This window comes from Physeter macrocephalus, chromosome 20 (assembly GCF_002837175.3).
Source record: "Physeter macrocephalus isolate SW-GA chromosome 20, ASM283717v5, whole genome shotgun sequence".
NCBI classification, from domain to species: domain Eukaryota; kingdom Metazoa; phylum Chordata; class Mammalia; order Artiodactyla; family Physeteridae; genus Physeter; species Physeter macrocephalus.
In genome coordinates, this window is record NC_041233.1 from 107,270,859 (window position 1) to 107,285,336 (window position 14,478).

General features: G+C 46.4%; 1 protein-coding gene across 1 annotated transcript; it reads right to left on the reverse strand.

Annotated features, from left to right (window-relative positions):
- Nucleotides 1-9,251: 9,251 nt before the first annotated feature.
- SLC25A4 (solute carrier family 25 member 4) lies at nucleotides 9,252-13,331 on the reverse strand. The gene is made up of 4 exons (XM_007111314.4): nucleotides 13,094-13,331; nucleotides 11,326-11,812; nucleotides 10,658-10,798; nucleotides 9,252-9,755 (listed from the first exon to the last, which is right to left on the reverse strand). Exons 1-4 carry the CDS (start codon nucleotides 13,202-13,204, stop codon nucleotides 9,598-9,600), a joined length of 897 nt encoding a protein of 298 aa, XP_007111376.1. The 5' UTR covers nucleotides 13,205-13,331; the 3' UTR covers nucleotides 9,252-9,597.
- Nucleotides 13,332-14,478: the final 1,147 nt, after the last annotated feature.

Sequence of the window (14,478 nt, forward strand, 5' to 3'; positions counted from 1 at the left end):
AAGCCCGTGCACAGCAATGAAGAGTAGCCCGCGCCCGCTGCAACTAGAGAAAGCCCGCGTGCAGCAACGAAGACCCAAAGCAGCCATAAATAAATAAATGTTAAAAAAAAAAAAAAAGAAAGAAATACTCTTTTTAAAACTTGCTGCTAAAGCATTAGTTTAGGAATTTTTTTGATGAGAGTTAAATAACAATGCCTTTGGAGTAAATCACTGAGTAGTTCTGCTGTAGTGTATTTGAGCTCTCAACTAGGAAGTTAAAGGATGCTTATAGCAAATAAGATTACATTATAGCAGAAAATTTTGTTTGGTTCTAAAATTCTGGTGACTGTTTTTTAGTCCACTTAGAGATATTTCTGGAGAGCCACCATAATACAATCTTAATGTTCTGTGTCTCTATTTCAGTATCCAGTTTGTAAGTTCAGGTAAATTGCACTGTTTGTTCTAGATATTTTTAAGGTTTTACTGCTTTACAAAGTAAAATTTACAAGGTAATGTCATTATTTTACTATAACTTAATGAGACACAGGGTTTTTTCCTATGAACCTAATTTTGTATCCACTATTATAGTAAAAGAATTTGGCTAGTCACCAAAAAATGATTAAAAACCAAGGTTTGAAATTCTTAGAGTATGTATATTACAAAGATAGTCTTCACCAAAAATCACATGTTACATTTATTTCATATATTTGGGGATTATAGCTGATCTCCAAGTTTTGAGTATGGTTTGGTTCCTTTATTTCATTATGAGAATCTTTATGTTTCATGAAGAAAATATCCAAAATTAAGCAAATATATTTGCTTCCCATGTAGTTAGGTATACAAACTAGAAAAACCTAATTCTACTGTTAATTGGAGAAGATTTCATTTTTAATTATATTTCGGGGAATGTGAGAGGAATGTGGTCTTTTAGGTGAATATCCACAAGAAAATGACATTCCATAGATTTTGTTGATAGCTGTTTAAGTATTACAGAAATAAAGGGGCACAAAACAAATGTACAACTCATGTTGTCACAGAGCAAACCCCTGGGTCACCACTAACCAGATCAAGAGTTAGAATATTGCCAAGAACTCACAAGATCTGCCCCCCCAAGACTTCTTTTTCACAAATGAGATTTTTTATTTGTCACCATTCAGAGTCTGAGTTTTAAACGGATTCTTGGACTGGTGGTTCATCTGCACCAGCTCTTTCACCTCCCTCATCCCCAAGCGTGTCCAGAATTGCTCCCTTCACCTTGAAGCTCCATGAGTTTTCCCAGTTCAAACTTGGGCTTCTTCAGCATTTTTACTTTCCTAACAAGTCTTCATGGAGCAGATAAATAGGCTGGCAAGCCTCTCTGTGTCTTGTCCAGTGCTGTCTGGAATCAGTTTATTGACCACTTCTCTCGAGTCATTTGTCTGCGCCTCTTGGGCTGTGATTTCCACCACCTTCTCCCGGATTCAGTGGACCTATGGGGCGAACTCATGAGATCCCGTGGGGATCCCTCCGTTACGATCCTCTCTGCCTGCCAGAAGGTAACCACCGGCTTAACTTTTAACACCATTGTGTGGTTTTGCCTGTTTTTGAATGTCATACGAATGGAATTATATTCTTTTGGGTCTCAGTGCTTTTGCTGCATGTACGTACGTTTGTGAGATTCTTCCACGTCGTCGCCCGTGGCTGTAATTCGTTGGTGCCCATTTCTGTGTAGTATTCTAATGTATGACTGTACCGTGATCCATTTATCCAGTCTGTGGCTGATGGACATTTCAAGTGGTTTCCAGGTTTTGACTATTATGAATAATGCCAATACGAAGATTTCTGTAGATGTGCCTTGACCTGCGCGTGCATTTTGGTTGAGCCTATGCTTAGGAGTGGAGTTGCTGTGCAGAGCCCACATATTTGATAGACAGTGCCAGAGTTTCCCAGAGTGACTGGACCAGTTTACTGTCTTGCAGAAGTGTATTAGTTCTTGTTGCTCCATATCCTCACTCATATTTAGTGTCGGTTGTTTTTAAGGTTTAACCATTTGGGTGGGTATGTAATGGTATCTCGTGATTTTTTTTTTTTTTTTTAATTTTTGGCTGCACCCCTCGGCATGTGGGATCTGAGTTCCCCAACGAGGGATCAAACCCACACCCCCTGCATTGGAAGGCAGAGTCAACCACTGGACCTCTGGGGAAGTCCCTATCTTGTGATTTTTTTTTTTTTTTTTTTTTTTTTTTTTTTAACTGCATTACTCTGGCTAATAAGATTGAACATTGGCCACTGGGATATCTTTTGTAAGGTATCTTTTCAAGCTTTTGGCCTGTTTTTCTGTTGGTTGGATGTCTTTTTCTTGCTATAGGAACAGTTATGTGTTCTGGATATGATCAATCCCAGTGGAGTCATGTTACAAAAATTTTCTCCCAGTCTGGCTTGCCTTTTCACTATAAATGGTGTCTCTAAACAGAAATTCTTAATTTTAGTTTAGTCCAGTTTGTCAGTCTTTTCTTGCATGATTAGTACTTTTTAAAATGTTGGGCTTTATACATTTTCATTTACCCGAGGACATGAAAAAATGCTGCTCGGTTATCTTCTGAAAGTTTTGCCTTTCACACTTAGATATGCAGTTCACCTGGCACTGCTGATTGTCTCTTTTTTCATTAATTCTGTTACTTCAGTTATTTACTTCCAGCTTTGTTCTTTGGGTTTAATTTGCTGTTATTTTTTAAACTTCTTGGAATGGATGTATAGTTCACTGATTTTCAGCCATTCTTTTCCAATAGATGCATCAAAGGCTATAAATTTCTTCTTAGCATAGCTTTAGCTGTTTCCCACAAGTTTTGATAACATGGTATTTTTATTTTCAAGTTCAAAATATTTTTGAGTTGCCCTTCTGATTTCCACTTTTTACACCATGGCCCTTTAGAATATATTTTTATAGGATGTTTTAAAGTTATATTTGTGGTTTTGGTTTAGTTTATATGAAAAATTGTAGGAAAAACTTGAAGCTCTAGATCAGGGTTCAGCAACTTATAGCACATTAGCCAAATTCAGCAGCCCAGAGCCCATTTTTGTGGCTTTAACCTTTTTAAATGGTTTTTTAAGTCAAAAGAATATTTTGTGATATGTGAATATTATATGGAATTCACATTTCAGTGTCTGTACATGAAGTTTCATGGACCAGCCACGCTGGGTTCATTTGTCTTATCCAGGGCTGCTTTTGCAATAGGGCAGAACTGTGCTGTGTCAAAGACCATCTGACCGCCACAGCCTGAAATATTTACTACCTTGTCCTTCAGAGAAAAAGTTTGTTGACCCTTGCTCCGGATGATATTTTCTTGCAGACGAGATTTACTTTTGCTTCTGGCAGGCAGCAGGGGTGCTCACAATCTCAAATCGCCCTAATCCAGCTAAAGGGACGAGGTGGTCTGAAGGCGGGCGTCAGTGACTGCAGGGCCAGCCGGTCTCCGGTTCCCTCTTCCTGCTGCAGGAGGGCTCCCAGGGCTGCCCTCCCTGAGAGGCTCTCAGAAACGCTGTCTCGTTCTCAGCCTTCCAGCCACAGTTCCACGACTTTCAGACACCTCCCACCTCCTGGGGACATGGACCCCGAACACCAGACTCTTTTCTCAGGATGTCTTCCCCCAAATCTTGGCCCCAATCTCCCATGCCCCGTTAGCTCCCCGCTGCCTTCAAGCAAATTTTTATTCTAAATAGTTTGAACCCTTTTTCTAGTCGTTTGCAGAGAGACCACTGGTTGGCATTACCTGGTCTGCCAGTATGGAAATCCTTTATGAATCATAAATACACTCTGCTTTGAGGGAGGATTCTTCGATGTTACAGTGAAACTGCCAAATGAGTCGTGTTAGTCTTGAGCCTGGAGGGGTCTGGGCAGCTGTCAGATGAAACAGCCCCGTTTTCTCATCCCCCCCACCTTAGGCCCCCAGGGTTGAGGGTGGTGGTGGCCATGATCCCCGTTCATCTGGTTCCCACCAGTGACTGAGTCCCGGGAATAACCCCAGCCTCTTCCCCCGTGCTCCCTCTGTGCCCCTTTTAAACCCACTGCAGGTCCTCACGGCGTCCTGCTGTTACCGCTTTGATTCCAGGTAATCGTTTCTCACCTCCACTGCTGTCTCCTTGCCCCCAATCCCTTCTCCACGCTGCTGCCAAAGTGCTGAAGTGGAAACTTGATCACGTCACTTCCTTGCTTTAAAAGTTCAACGGCTCTCGAGAGACTGTTGTAGAAAAATTCAAGTTCTTCAGAAGAGCCCACTAAGCGCTTCATTATTTAGCCTCACTTCTCATCACACCCACAGACCCCTTTCAGCCTTCCTTAAGCTCAGCCTCCCCCCAGACTATAAATTCCCTAAGGGCAGACATCATGTTTTACTGGAATTGTATGTTCTCTGGGTCTAGCACAGTGTAGGTATTCACATGCTGGTATGAAAGGACTGATGGATAAGCTAAAACAGTTGTGTCCATGCTTACCATTCCCTTTATTCTTACCGTTCTCTGTCCTCTTAGTCATTGGGCTTCAAATGAGCCCATCGTCCAAATTTGGGGGCAAAAATTCCCTTTGTCTAACCGACCCTCTGGCTACTACCCTGTTTTTATTTCTTTGTACTAAATTGAGAATGCTGTGTGGGAATTCTTTCTTTGTACACACGGGTCCTTCCACCTTGGCTGTCACCTGTCTCCCCTGGTCCACTGGATTCCAGAAGCCCAAGGGTGTGTACTCTGAATCCTCTGACATCTCGCTGCAGGCCTGCCACATTCACCCAATAACCCATCACTTGGTTTCTCTCTTTCCAACCCTCTGTTGTGGGACTCGTAGTCTCTAAGTTACTGCAGTTACGTATGTACATTCTTCTTTCCTCTGTTAAGACTCCTCCTCAGTGACAGGGACTGGGCCAGTCTGGCATTAACTTTGGCTCCAGTGCCTGACTTGCTGCTTTGGCGTGTGCTCAGCTGTGTGTGGGGTGAATATGTGTTGTCCCCCTTCTTCCCCACTCCCTCCATAACCTCTTAAAAATGCTGCCTTACCTCATCAGCACCATACTGAATCTGTTCAGGTCACCGATGGCTCCCTCCTTGCCAAATCCCAAGACCTTTCTCTCTACCTCATCCTTTTCTAACCTCTCTGGGGCATTTGCTATTATTGACCCTCTTTTTTTTTTTTGCGGTGCGCGGGCCTCTCACTGCTGTGGCCTCTCCCGTTGCGGAGCACAGGCTCCGGCCGCGCAGGCGCAGCGGCCATGGCTCACGGGCCCAGCCGCTCCGCGGCACGTGGGATCCTCCCGGACCGGGGCACGAACCCGCGTCCCCTGCATCGGCAGGCGGACTCTCAACCACTGGGCCACCAGGGAAGCCCTATTGACCCTCTTTGAAATAATCCTCTACTTTGATGCCACATGGGTTACCTCAATTCTTTCCCTGGGATTTGCCTGATGACTGGGACTAGCACCTGTCTCTCCAACCCCTAATGGTGGTGACTCTTCTTTAAGGCCATCTCGGTCATCTGCTCTGTTGTTGTTTTTTGTTTTTAATTTTATTGATTGATTGATTGATTTTTGGCTGTGTTGGGTCTTTGTTGCTGCGCGCGGGCTTTCTCTAGTTGCGGCGAGCGGGGGCCACTCTTCGTTGCGGTGCGTGGTCTTCTTATTGCTGCGGTTTCTCTTGTTGCGGAGCACGGGCTCTAGGCACGCAGACTTCGGTAGTTGCAGCACGCGGGCTCAGTGGTTGTGGCTCACCTGCTCTAGAGCGCAGGCTCAGTATTTGTGGCACACAGGCTTAGTTGCTCTGCGGCCTGTGGGATCTGCCCGGACCAGGGATCGAACCCGTGTCCCCTGCATTGGAAGGCGGATTCTTAACCACTGCACCACCAGGGAAGTCCCTTCTCTGTTGTTTTTATACTTACTCATTTTATTGATTCTTAAGGACTGTTTACAAAAAATGCTACATTTAAGATAGTTTCCAAATTTCTATCTAGTCTTCTTTCCTTTACTTTTACATAGTCCTTTACTTTTAGGATCCCTTTTAGATGTTTTCAGTTACTTCAGAATCCTTATATCCAAAACTGAAGTCACTGACTTTCCCAAGTGCTGCCTCCTAACTTCTGTTGCCATCAGGGTAGTGTTTTTTTCTCAAACATTAAAGCTCAGCATTCTTGTTGATTAACATTTCTCTTCAGTGTCTGAATTATGTCCTGTCATTCTTCAAAATATAACACATTCCTCATTTTCACTTGCCACCCCAGGGAAGCCCTGGGGCCATTTTAAACAATGAAATCACCAACAGAAAGCACAAAAAGGCGAAAAACATGGCACTGAATAGGTCACGAAAGGCCCCGTTTTCAGAGTAGGAGCGGAGCGGAAACACAAAGGCAAGTCATGGACTAGTTTGACCTCAGCTGGGAAGGCATGTGTCAGGCAAGTTTTTCATTGCTCTGTTCATGTCCAAGAATGAACACACAGGGGTTAGAAATAAATTTTAGAGAGCAGTCTAATTGGCAAATATGGAATCTGCAAATGAGGACCAAGTATACTTTTTCATGCACTGATAAAAACTGATATTCAAGAGAAGCAGGGGGTTTCCCTGGTGGCGCAGTGGTTGAGAGTCCGCCTGCCGATGCAGGGGACGCGGGTTCGCGCCCCGGTCTGGGAGGATCCCACATGCCGCGGAGCGGCTGGGCCCGTGAGCCGTGGCCGCTGAGCCTGCGCGTCCGGAGCCTGTGCTCCGCAACGGGAGAGGCCACAGCAGTGAGAGGCCCGCGTATCGCAAAAAAAAAGAGAAGAGAAGCAGGAAAATGAAAGGAATTTATGGCATGATAGATTTTGTAAAATTGTATCTAAGGACTTGAAATTTGAATTTAAGGCAGCCATAAATTTTCATCCCTAACATTATATTGGGGTCAATACATGACCCCAACGTGGTTATCCACTTACTAACTACCCTCTGCGTTTTCAAGATCCCACCCAACTGGAGGACTTGACTTTCCCCAACTACTCCCCAGGTTCTCTGTGTTTTTTTCAGATGCACCTTTTCCTCATTCATTCTTGCATTCAACAAATACGTATTAAACACCACCCATGTCCCAGGCACAAGGCAGTGAAAAAGATGATCACTGTCCTGGGTTTGCATTGCATGCTGTAGGTGTTTTTAAATTTTGCCTCAGCACAGTTTATGGTCCATATTCTACACAAAGTAAAACAGAATGGAAGCCATTATTCAGTTAATTGAGGTTTAAACACAAACCATGGAGGTGAGCTTTCTTTCAAAGTTACCCTTATGAGCTGCCTTCTTCTCTGTCAGCCTCCATACTTTCTCCCATACACTTAAAATACAAAATAAGGTGGCTAAAAAGACAGAAGATACCCATAGGTGAGGCTTTTAGGGAGAATATCTGTAAAAAATGAAAAGGGCTTATTGGGGGTGCTGGTAAGAGAAGGGGTGCATTTAGGGAGAGAGCTCTGCAGGAAAGAGGGCTAGTGAGGAATCCCTGGGGGCGGGACACTCCATTCCCAGCTGTTACCTTAAACACTTCTGAACCCTCCAGACCTTCCAGCCTGACAGCTCTGCACGGTGGTGAGAAGACTGCAGAGCTAGGATGGTAAGGGGAGGTACTGCGTGTCAGAGGCTGAGGGGTCTGGGGGTCCTGGGTGCGCTCAGGAGCTGGGCTGAGGACTGGTTCCACAGGCTCCGTACACAAATCTCCACGCACGATGCCTCGGGTAACAGTCGCGGGGATGGGGGAGGCCGGCATCTGGGTCACGTGCAGAAGGGGGACAGTGACACTAATAAATGCTCAGCCCCCTTCTCCACTTCCCGCCCCTGCCAGGGAGGGCCCGCTGTTCACTCACTGCTCACACTGCCCGCCTGCTTCTCACACCCCACAGCCCGCACCCCCGGCTAACTCTTAGGTTTGAAAATACTCAAAGGGCTGGCCTTACTTTGAGATATACTTCACAAAAGTATTTGTCCTCCTAGCCTGCCCTGCTTTTCTTTTCTCTCCATCAGCAACAGAACTTGGGCCGTTTCTGTCATCCTTAGCATTGGAAAGCCGATGAGGACAAGGTATCCAGAAGGCGCCTAACAACCAGCGTTTGTGGCCTGGCCTCGAGATGGCCTTAAGAGACTTTTTTTTTTTTAGCTCTCTGGCCTTTTCCAGCGGCAGAGACAACTGCTAGATTAGGAAGGATGTAACCTTGGAGGTGGCCAAACACAGACCTTAGTTACTAGGGTGAAATGAAGCAGCCGATTTTTTACCGGGGAGGCGGGAGTAAGAAGAGATTGGGAAGAAGGGTAAAGAACAGAGGGTACCAGGACTTCCCTGGTGGTCCAGTGGTCAGGACGCTGCGCTTTCACTGCCATGGCCTGGGTTCAATCCCTTGTCGGGGAACTAAGGTCCGGCAGCCAAAAAAACAGAGGGTACCAAGACGCCCCTCAACCACCTGTCAGGAGAACCATAAAAGACATGTGCCTGCCCTCCAGGCTTCGCCAGCAGGTAGGGACTTGTTTCCTCCAGGTCACTCCCAACAAGCAAGGACCATATGAACTGCGTGTTCTTCTGGACCAATAATGTGTACTTTCCTCTTGCAGACAGGTTTATGAGAGTCAAATCCAAAACTGACTTTTCCTCTAGGTCTTGATAAATTGTTGCAGAAGAGAAGTGCTGGCAGGTACTTTCTGTACCCATGTATTTAAATCTAGTGATTTTCCTTCAAGGCCCACCTTCTACCACTGCCCCCGGCTCATCTCCCGGCTCCTAACCCTACTCAGCCAGGACTCACTGTATTAAACGTTACATTACTGAACAGTCACTCCTCCCTCCTAACCCCACTCAAGCATTTTTCAGAATAGGCTCCTGCCGTTTTGAATCTCCCACAGGACCTAATAGGCATTAAACACCAGCTTGCTAACTGATTTTCAATGAATACTGTCTGCCTGTCATAAAATTCCAAGTATCACAATTCTCTAAAGGCACTAATACAGAGCACTTCCTAATCATGCAAAGCTCTTGAAACTGTGATTTAAAGCTTTTAGCGGAACCTCAGAATTCCTGAAGACAGTATGAAAGTGCATAAAATAAGGTAAGATTATAGAAGCTACGATCGTGTTACCACTAAGAGTCTACAGCAGCATCGTAGGAGGTAAGGTGAAGGGAGACGGCATAACCTATTTCAGTTTGAAAACCAGAACTTTAAGCCCCGTAGGTGCTCACGTGATACACAGTATAATATGTGACACGTAGAAGCTTGGCCACAGAGTTATAAATGAGTCATGCTAGAAAATAAGACTGATGGTCTTATGATTTTAATCCATTTGGCAGTTAATAAGAATTCAGTAAAATAGCATGCATTAAGTGGTCTTTACTGACATTTCACATTCAGTTATTCATTATTGTATCTTCAGTTAATTATATAAGTTATTTTCTATTTGCTGTGGGAATTTAAATGTAAAATAAATACAAAATACATTTGTGGTTTAATGAATACTCAATGAAGCCTTTTTTTTTTTTTTCCTGAGGTATTCCTTTCAATCTGGTTTCATCCCAGATCTTTCTTTTTACTTCCCCTAGTCAGAGTCTATTAAACCACACAATGGATCTGGAACCAATGAACTTGAGTTTTAATGACATCAGACATATTTTTTAATCTCATCATACAATACCAATACAAAAGCACCGCCCATGCCTCTCAACACGTTGGACCAGGCGCCTTTGAAGAAAGCCTTGGGTCCTTCGTCTTTTGCAATCTTCCTCCAGCAGTCCACTGTCCCAGAGTACATAATATCCGCTGTGGAAAGAAATGTTGGTAAGGGCTCCATAATTCTGGGGGAAAGAGACTTTTCCTCCAAAAGACATCTGCCCACATTGTCACCAGTGTTATAAAGGTCACTTTGAGCCTTCCGCCCAGCTCTATGCACATTCAACAGGACGTCCCCTCCCCTTGCATAACTGCTGAGGGGGGCCTCTGGTGATTCCTACTTCAGCTCAACTCAAGATCAACTGAAGAACTGGGGCGATGAACCAGCTAATTCACAGAAGTCAAAAAGAAAAACAGGAAGGGAGCCAGGTGGAGCAGAAGTATTAAGCTGGGTGGTCCCCTTCGTTATGGATGAGAAAACTGAGGCCTAATCTCAGATTATACTGCCTAAGGTTAAAATAAGAGATTCAATTATTAGGTTGAACCATAAGAAACTGCCAACATTCGATGTTTTTTTACTGTAAACATGGCAATTTCATGTTTCAACCTATGGAAGCCAAAACTTTTCCTATCGCAACAGACTACTTCAGGCCATCTCTCCCCCAGCTAAATCACCCTCCCCAATCATACTTGTAATAACTAGATAAGAGAAGAAATATTTTTAAATAAACTAGCTGACTACTTCAATTCTTTCCCCTTGTTTCTGCACCCAGGCTCTAAGGGAAAAGGGCCTAAGGTCTCTATGATGCTAGATACCTAGTTAAGTTCACTTCTAAATATCCCATTTTTGGTGTTCTTATCATTTCTTTGATAAAAATAAAAAATCTTTTTTTAAAGGAATAGTTGAGAATGTTGGGGAGGATTCATTATCATCTTTCTTTCCTAAATCCTTAGCACAATTTTAACAACTTAGAATAGTGAAGGCTGTGAAGAGCACTGACTAGTATTCTCCTTGAGCAGAAAAATAAGATTCTGATAGGTCTCAGGCTTACCCCCTTTCCGACCAGACTGCATCATCATCCTACGGCGGACAGTGTCAAAGGGGTAGGACACCAGCCCTGCGACCGCCGTCACAGTCTGGGCAATCATCCAGCTCACGATAATGTGCACGTTCTTGGGGTCAGGCAACATCCCTGTGGGCAGAGCCAAGAAACCAAATGACCACGACATGATTCCTCTGAGCCCGTGAGCAAAAAGCAGCTGCGGGTGGAGAACAGGCCACCACACCTCCAACTCCATGCCCTACCCTTCCAGAAGAGTCCGCCCTTCGTGGGGTGCCTCATGAGTAACCAGGCAGCCAACAAAAGTTGGTGGCACCCTCCCTGGATCCGCAAAGCCAGAGCTGTGCCCAGTGCACAGGGCATGTTGAAGTGGCTCCAAGTTAAACTTGGTAACTGATAGAGGGAGCTGGGCTCCCCCTTCGTCCGTCCTCACTGAATAACTCAAGGCCAGTTTATTTCAGTAGAGGACAAGGAGAATCCCCCAGCTATCGATCCAGGCCTCAACACCTCCTCACTGAGAAGCCTCAGTTTAGGCCAGGGACAAGGGACAAACAAGATTAACAAATACAAAGTCCTTTATCAGTTAGAGATCCCTCAGGATCCTCTCTGCACACACCCTCCTCCTCCCTGCTCTGCACCCCCTGATGCCCTTCTCTCACCCTTGGCCGTATCATAGACTCCAAAGTAGGCGGCTCTGTAGATAATGATGCCCTGGACAGAGACGTTGAAACCCTGGTAGAGACCCCTCAGGCCATCAGACTTGAAGATCTTGGTGAGACAGTTGCCCAGACCAGTGAACTCACGCTGGGCAGCACTCTTGCCCACGTCGGCGGCCAGTCTGGTCCTAGCAAAGTCCAGCGGGTAGACAAAGCAGAGAGAGGTGGCCCCAGCTGCCCCACCGGAAGCCAGGTTACCGGCAAAGTAGCGCCAGAACTGCTTATGCCGGTCCACGCCCCCCAGGAAGATCTGCTTGTACTTGTCCTTGAAGGCGAAGTTGAGAGCTTGGGTGGGGAAGTAACGGATCACGTTGGCCAGGTTACCCCTCCAGAAGGAGAGAACGCCCTGCTCCTTGGGGATTCTCACCACGCAATCAATGATCCCTTTGTATTGCTTCTCAGCACTGATCTGTGCGCTGGCATGCTGGACCTGTGGAGGGGAGGAGGAGGAGGGTGGTGGAGGACGGGCAGGGCAGAGAGCAGGAAAGACGACAGGAGAACAAGGTTTGCACTTCCTGGATTTCCTTGTTTAAAAAGTATGGGGAAATTAAATGAATACTGAGTAAATGTGTTAGCTACTTGGATAATACGCCCCCCCAAACCCAATTTTGCCTCAATTATCAGGGCATTTGAGAGAAAAGTTTCTGCTCCAAATAAACAGAAAGGATGATCTGATTACATAAAGGGAGTCATTTATTTGTTGCATTTTTTTCCTAGGTGCCGGAACTATACTAGGGGCTTACTGGGAGACAGAAATGATTAAAGATCCTTGCCCCAAAGGACACCTGCTCTGATTTGACAGACATGATTGGCAGGAGATAAGACTTCCTCAGTCTCCCTCTGGTCTCCCTGGAGACCAGGATCCCTGAGCAGTAGATGTTCTAACAGCAGGAGAAGGAATCCACTAGGCAATTTTTCAAGAGGATTTTATCCAAGTAATTAATTATTGAGGGGTTTGTTGCCGTGAGCAGTTTGTTGGGGTTTTTCTTGTTACCGATCATTTTGACTCCCAAACTGAGAACGCCCAATTCCTCATTGGAGGGACCCTTGCCTTTTGGGCAAGTGAAAAAAAAAGGATACATGGGATGATGAGGACAAGCCATTCAGAGACCAGGCTGGGGAGGAAAAGATTTGGGGAAAGGATGAGTAAAGCGATCTAAGTTTATTCTGAAAATTGTTTCTTAGTCTCTCAAAACCTGTTTATGTGCAAAATGGGGAAAAATACCTACCTTACAGAAGTCATACAAAGATGAATGAATAAGAGATATGTCAGCCTATAGCACAGCGCATGGAAAATCGTAATAATCTCGAGTAATAATAATTATTTTGATATTTCTATTGTAAAAGGTGGATGCAGGTAAGAGGATGCAAGGGACTTTGAAAATCAAGAGGTGAGGCCGACCCAAGAAGCCTGAGTGCCCGCGCTGTCCCCGGAGCAAGATCTGGCTGGCTGCAACCTACTCCGGGTGGGTTTCCATATATAGACACCCGCACGCGGGGCGCCACCCGACACCAGGAACCCGCTACTGACTGACGCTGGACCTGTCTCTGAGCAGAGGGCACCTTCCCCTTCTCGCAGGCCGCGCGCCGGGCCCAGGCCTAGAGCGGATTTTCGGCGGCGCCCCGCTTCCCCTCGCCCCGCAGCTCGCCCGGGCCCCGCGCGCCCCGCCCCGCGCCCAGCTCGCCGCGCCCGCGCCCGCTCGGTCTTCACCTGCAGCAGCAGTTTGACCCTCTCGATGGGGGCAACCGCGGTCTTGGAGATGGCAGCGGCGACGCCGCCAGCCAGGAAGTCCTTCAGGAAGCTCAAAGCCTGGTCGCTCATGGTGACAGCCGGGCGCACACCGCCTCCGGGAGCCGCGCTCTCGCTCTCTTTGCCTGGCCAGGCACAGAGTCCCCAGCTCTGTCCCTGCGCGAAGCGAAGGGGCCAGTCGTCCCGCCCCGCAGCTGGCCTTATATGCCCCGCCCAGCCTCTCGCGAGAGGAGTAGGGACCCCGGGGCCGTGCGCGCCCCGCGCATTGGCTGGGCAGGTGTGCTGAACCCCCCACCCCCGGCCGGCCCCCTCCTCTGCAGAGGGCAAAGGGGGCGAAGGCGCTTCCGGGAGGCAGGGGTGGGCCTGGGACGTTTAAAGGGCGAATTCATGTTATCTGTCCCGCGAGCGGAGGGAACACCGTGTCTGTGCAGCATGTGGGCCGCTGTATTTATAGCACAAGGAGGCTTAGTCCCGGGCCTTACCTGGACGCAGACACAGGACCTGCAGCCTCCAGTCCAGCTCGCTTTAGCCTCGGGCCTGCACGCGACCCGCCCCTGGCCAAGGCCTGAAATGCTACTTTTTCTTCTTCTTCCTTGTAACTGTGTCCCTCTCCAGAGCTCCCTGCCTGGATGTGGGCCTCTAAAGAGTTGTGTGCATTCACAAATAAGATCCGCCAAAATAAATACACTAACGTCACTTGATGCTATGGTTGCTTCATCTAATTTGGCTGAATCCCCTGCTGAATCCCCCCTTCTCACCTTCAATCGTTCAATCCTTCATTCTGCTATCAAATGTTTCTGTGCTGGGCACTCTGCGCCACCAGGACAGGCCGAGTGCAGGGGGCCACTAGGTGAATACTTATTTTAGCAAGTTGTGTGTGTGTGTGTGTGTGTGCTGTTTTTCTATTGGGTCAGCCTGTAACCCTATGATACATAGCCCCAAGGACCTTACAGGATACCTTTTTTTTTTTTTTTTTTTTAATCCCTTAAGGGCTTAATGTTCCACTCGGCTCTCAATGGAATCTCAGCACATATTCTGGGCGGAATGTTCTCAGGCAGCTGGTGGCTTTCTGAGGGTCAGTGCTCTTACCCTTCCCATTGGAGTAGCTGGGTGACCGGGATGTTAAGTAAGAGAAGGTCGAATCCTAGACTGTATTTGCCTCTTTTTAATAGACACCTGGGGTTGGGGAGATATATGCTATCTAGTCCTAGGAATTGATTGCAATTAATCTGTGGAGTTTTTTTTTTTAAGAAAATATATTACTATGAGCTTTGATTTTCCTTAACATTTTTTCGAGACAGTTCATATAATCATACAGGTTTTCAAATACAGATGTTCCTTCCCCT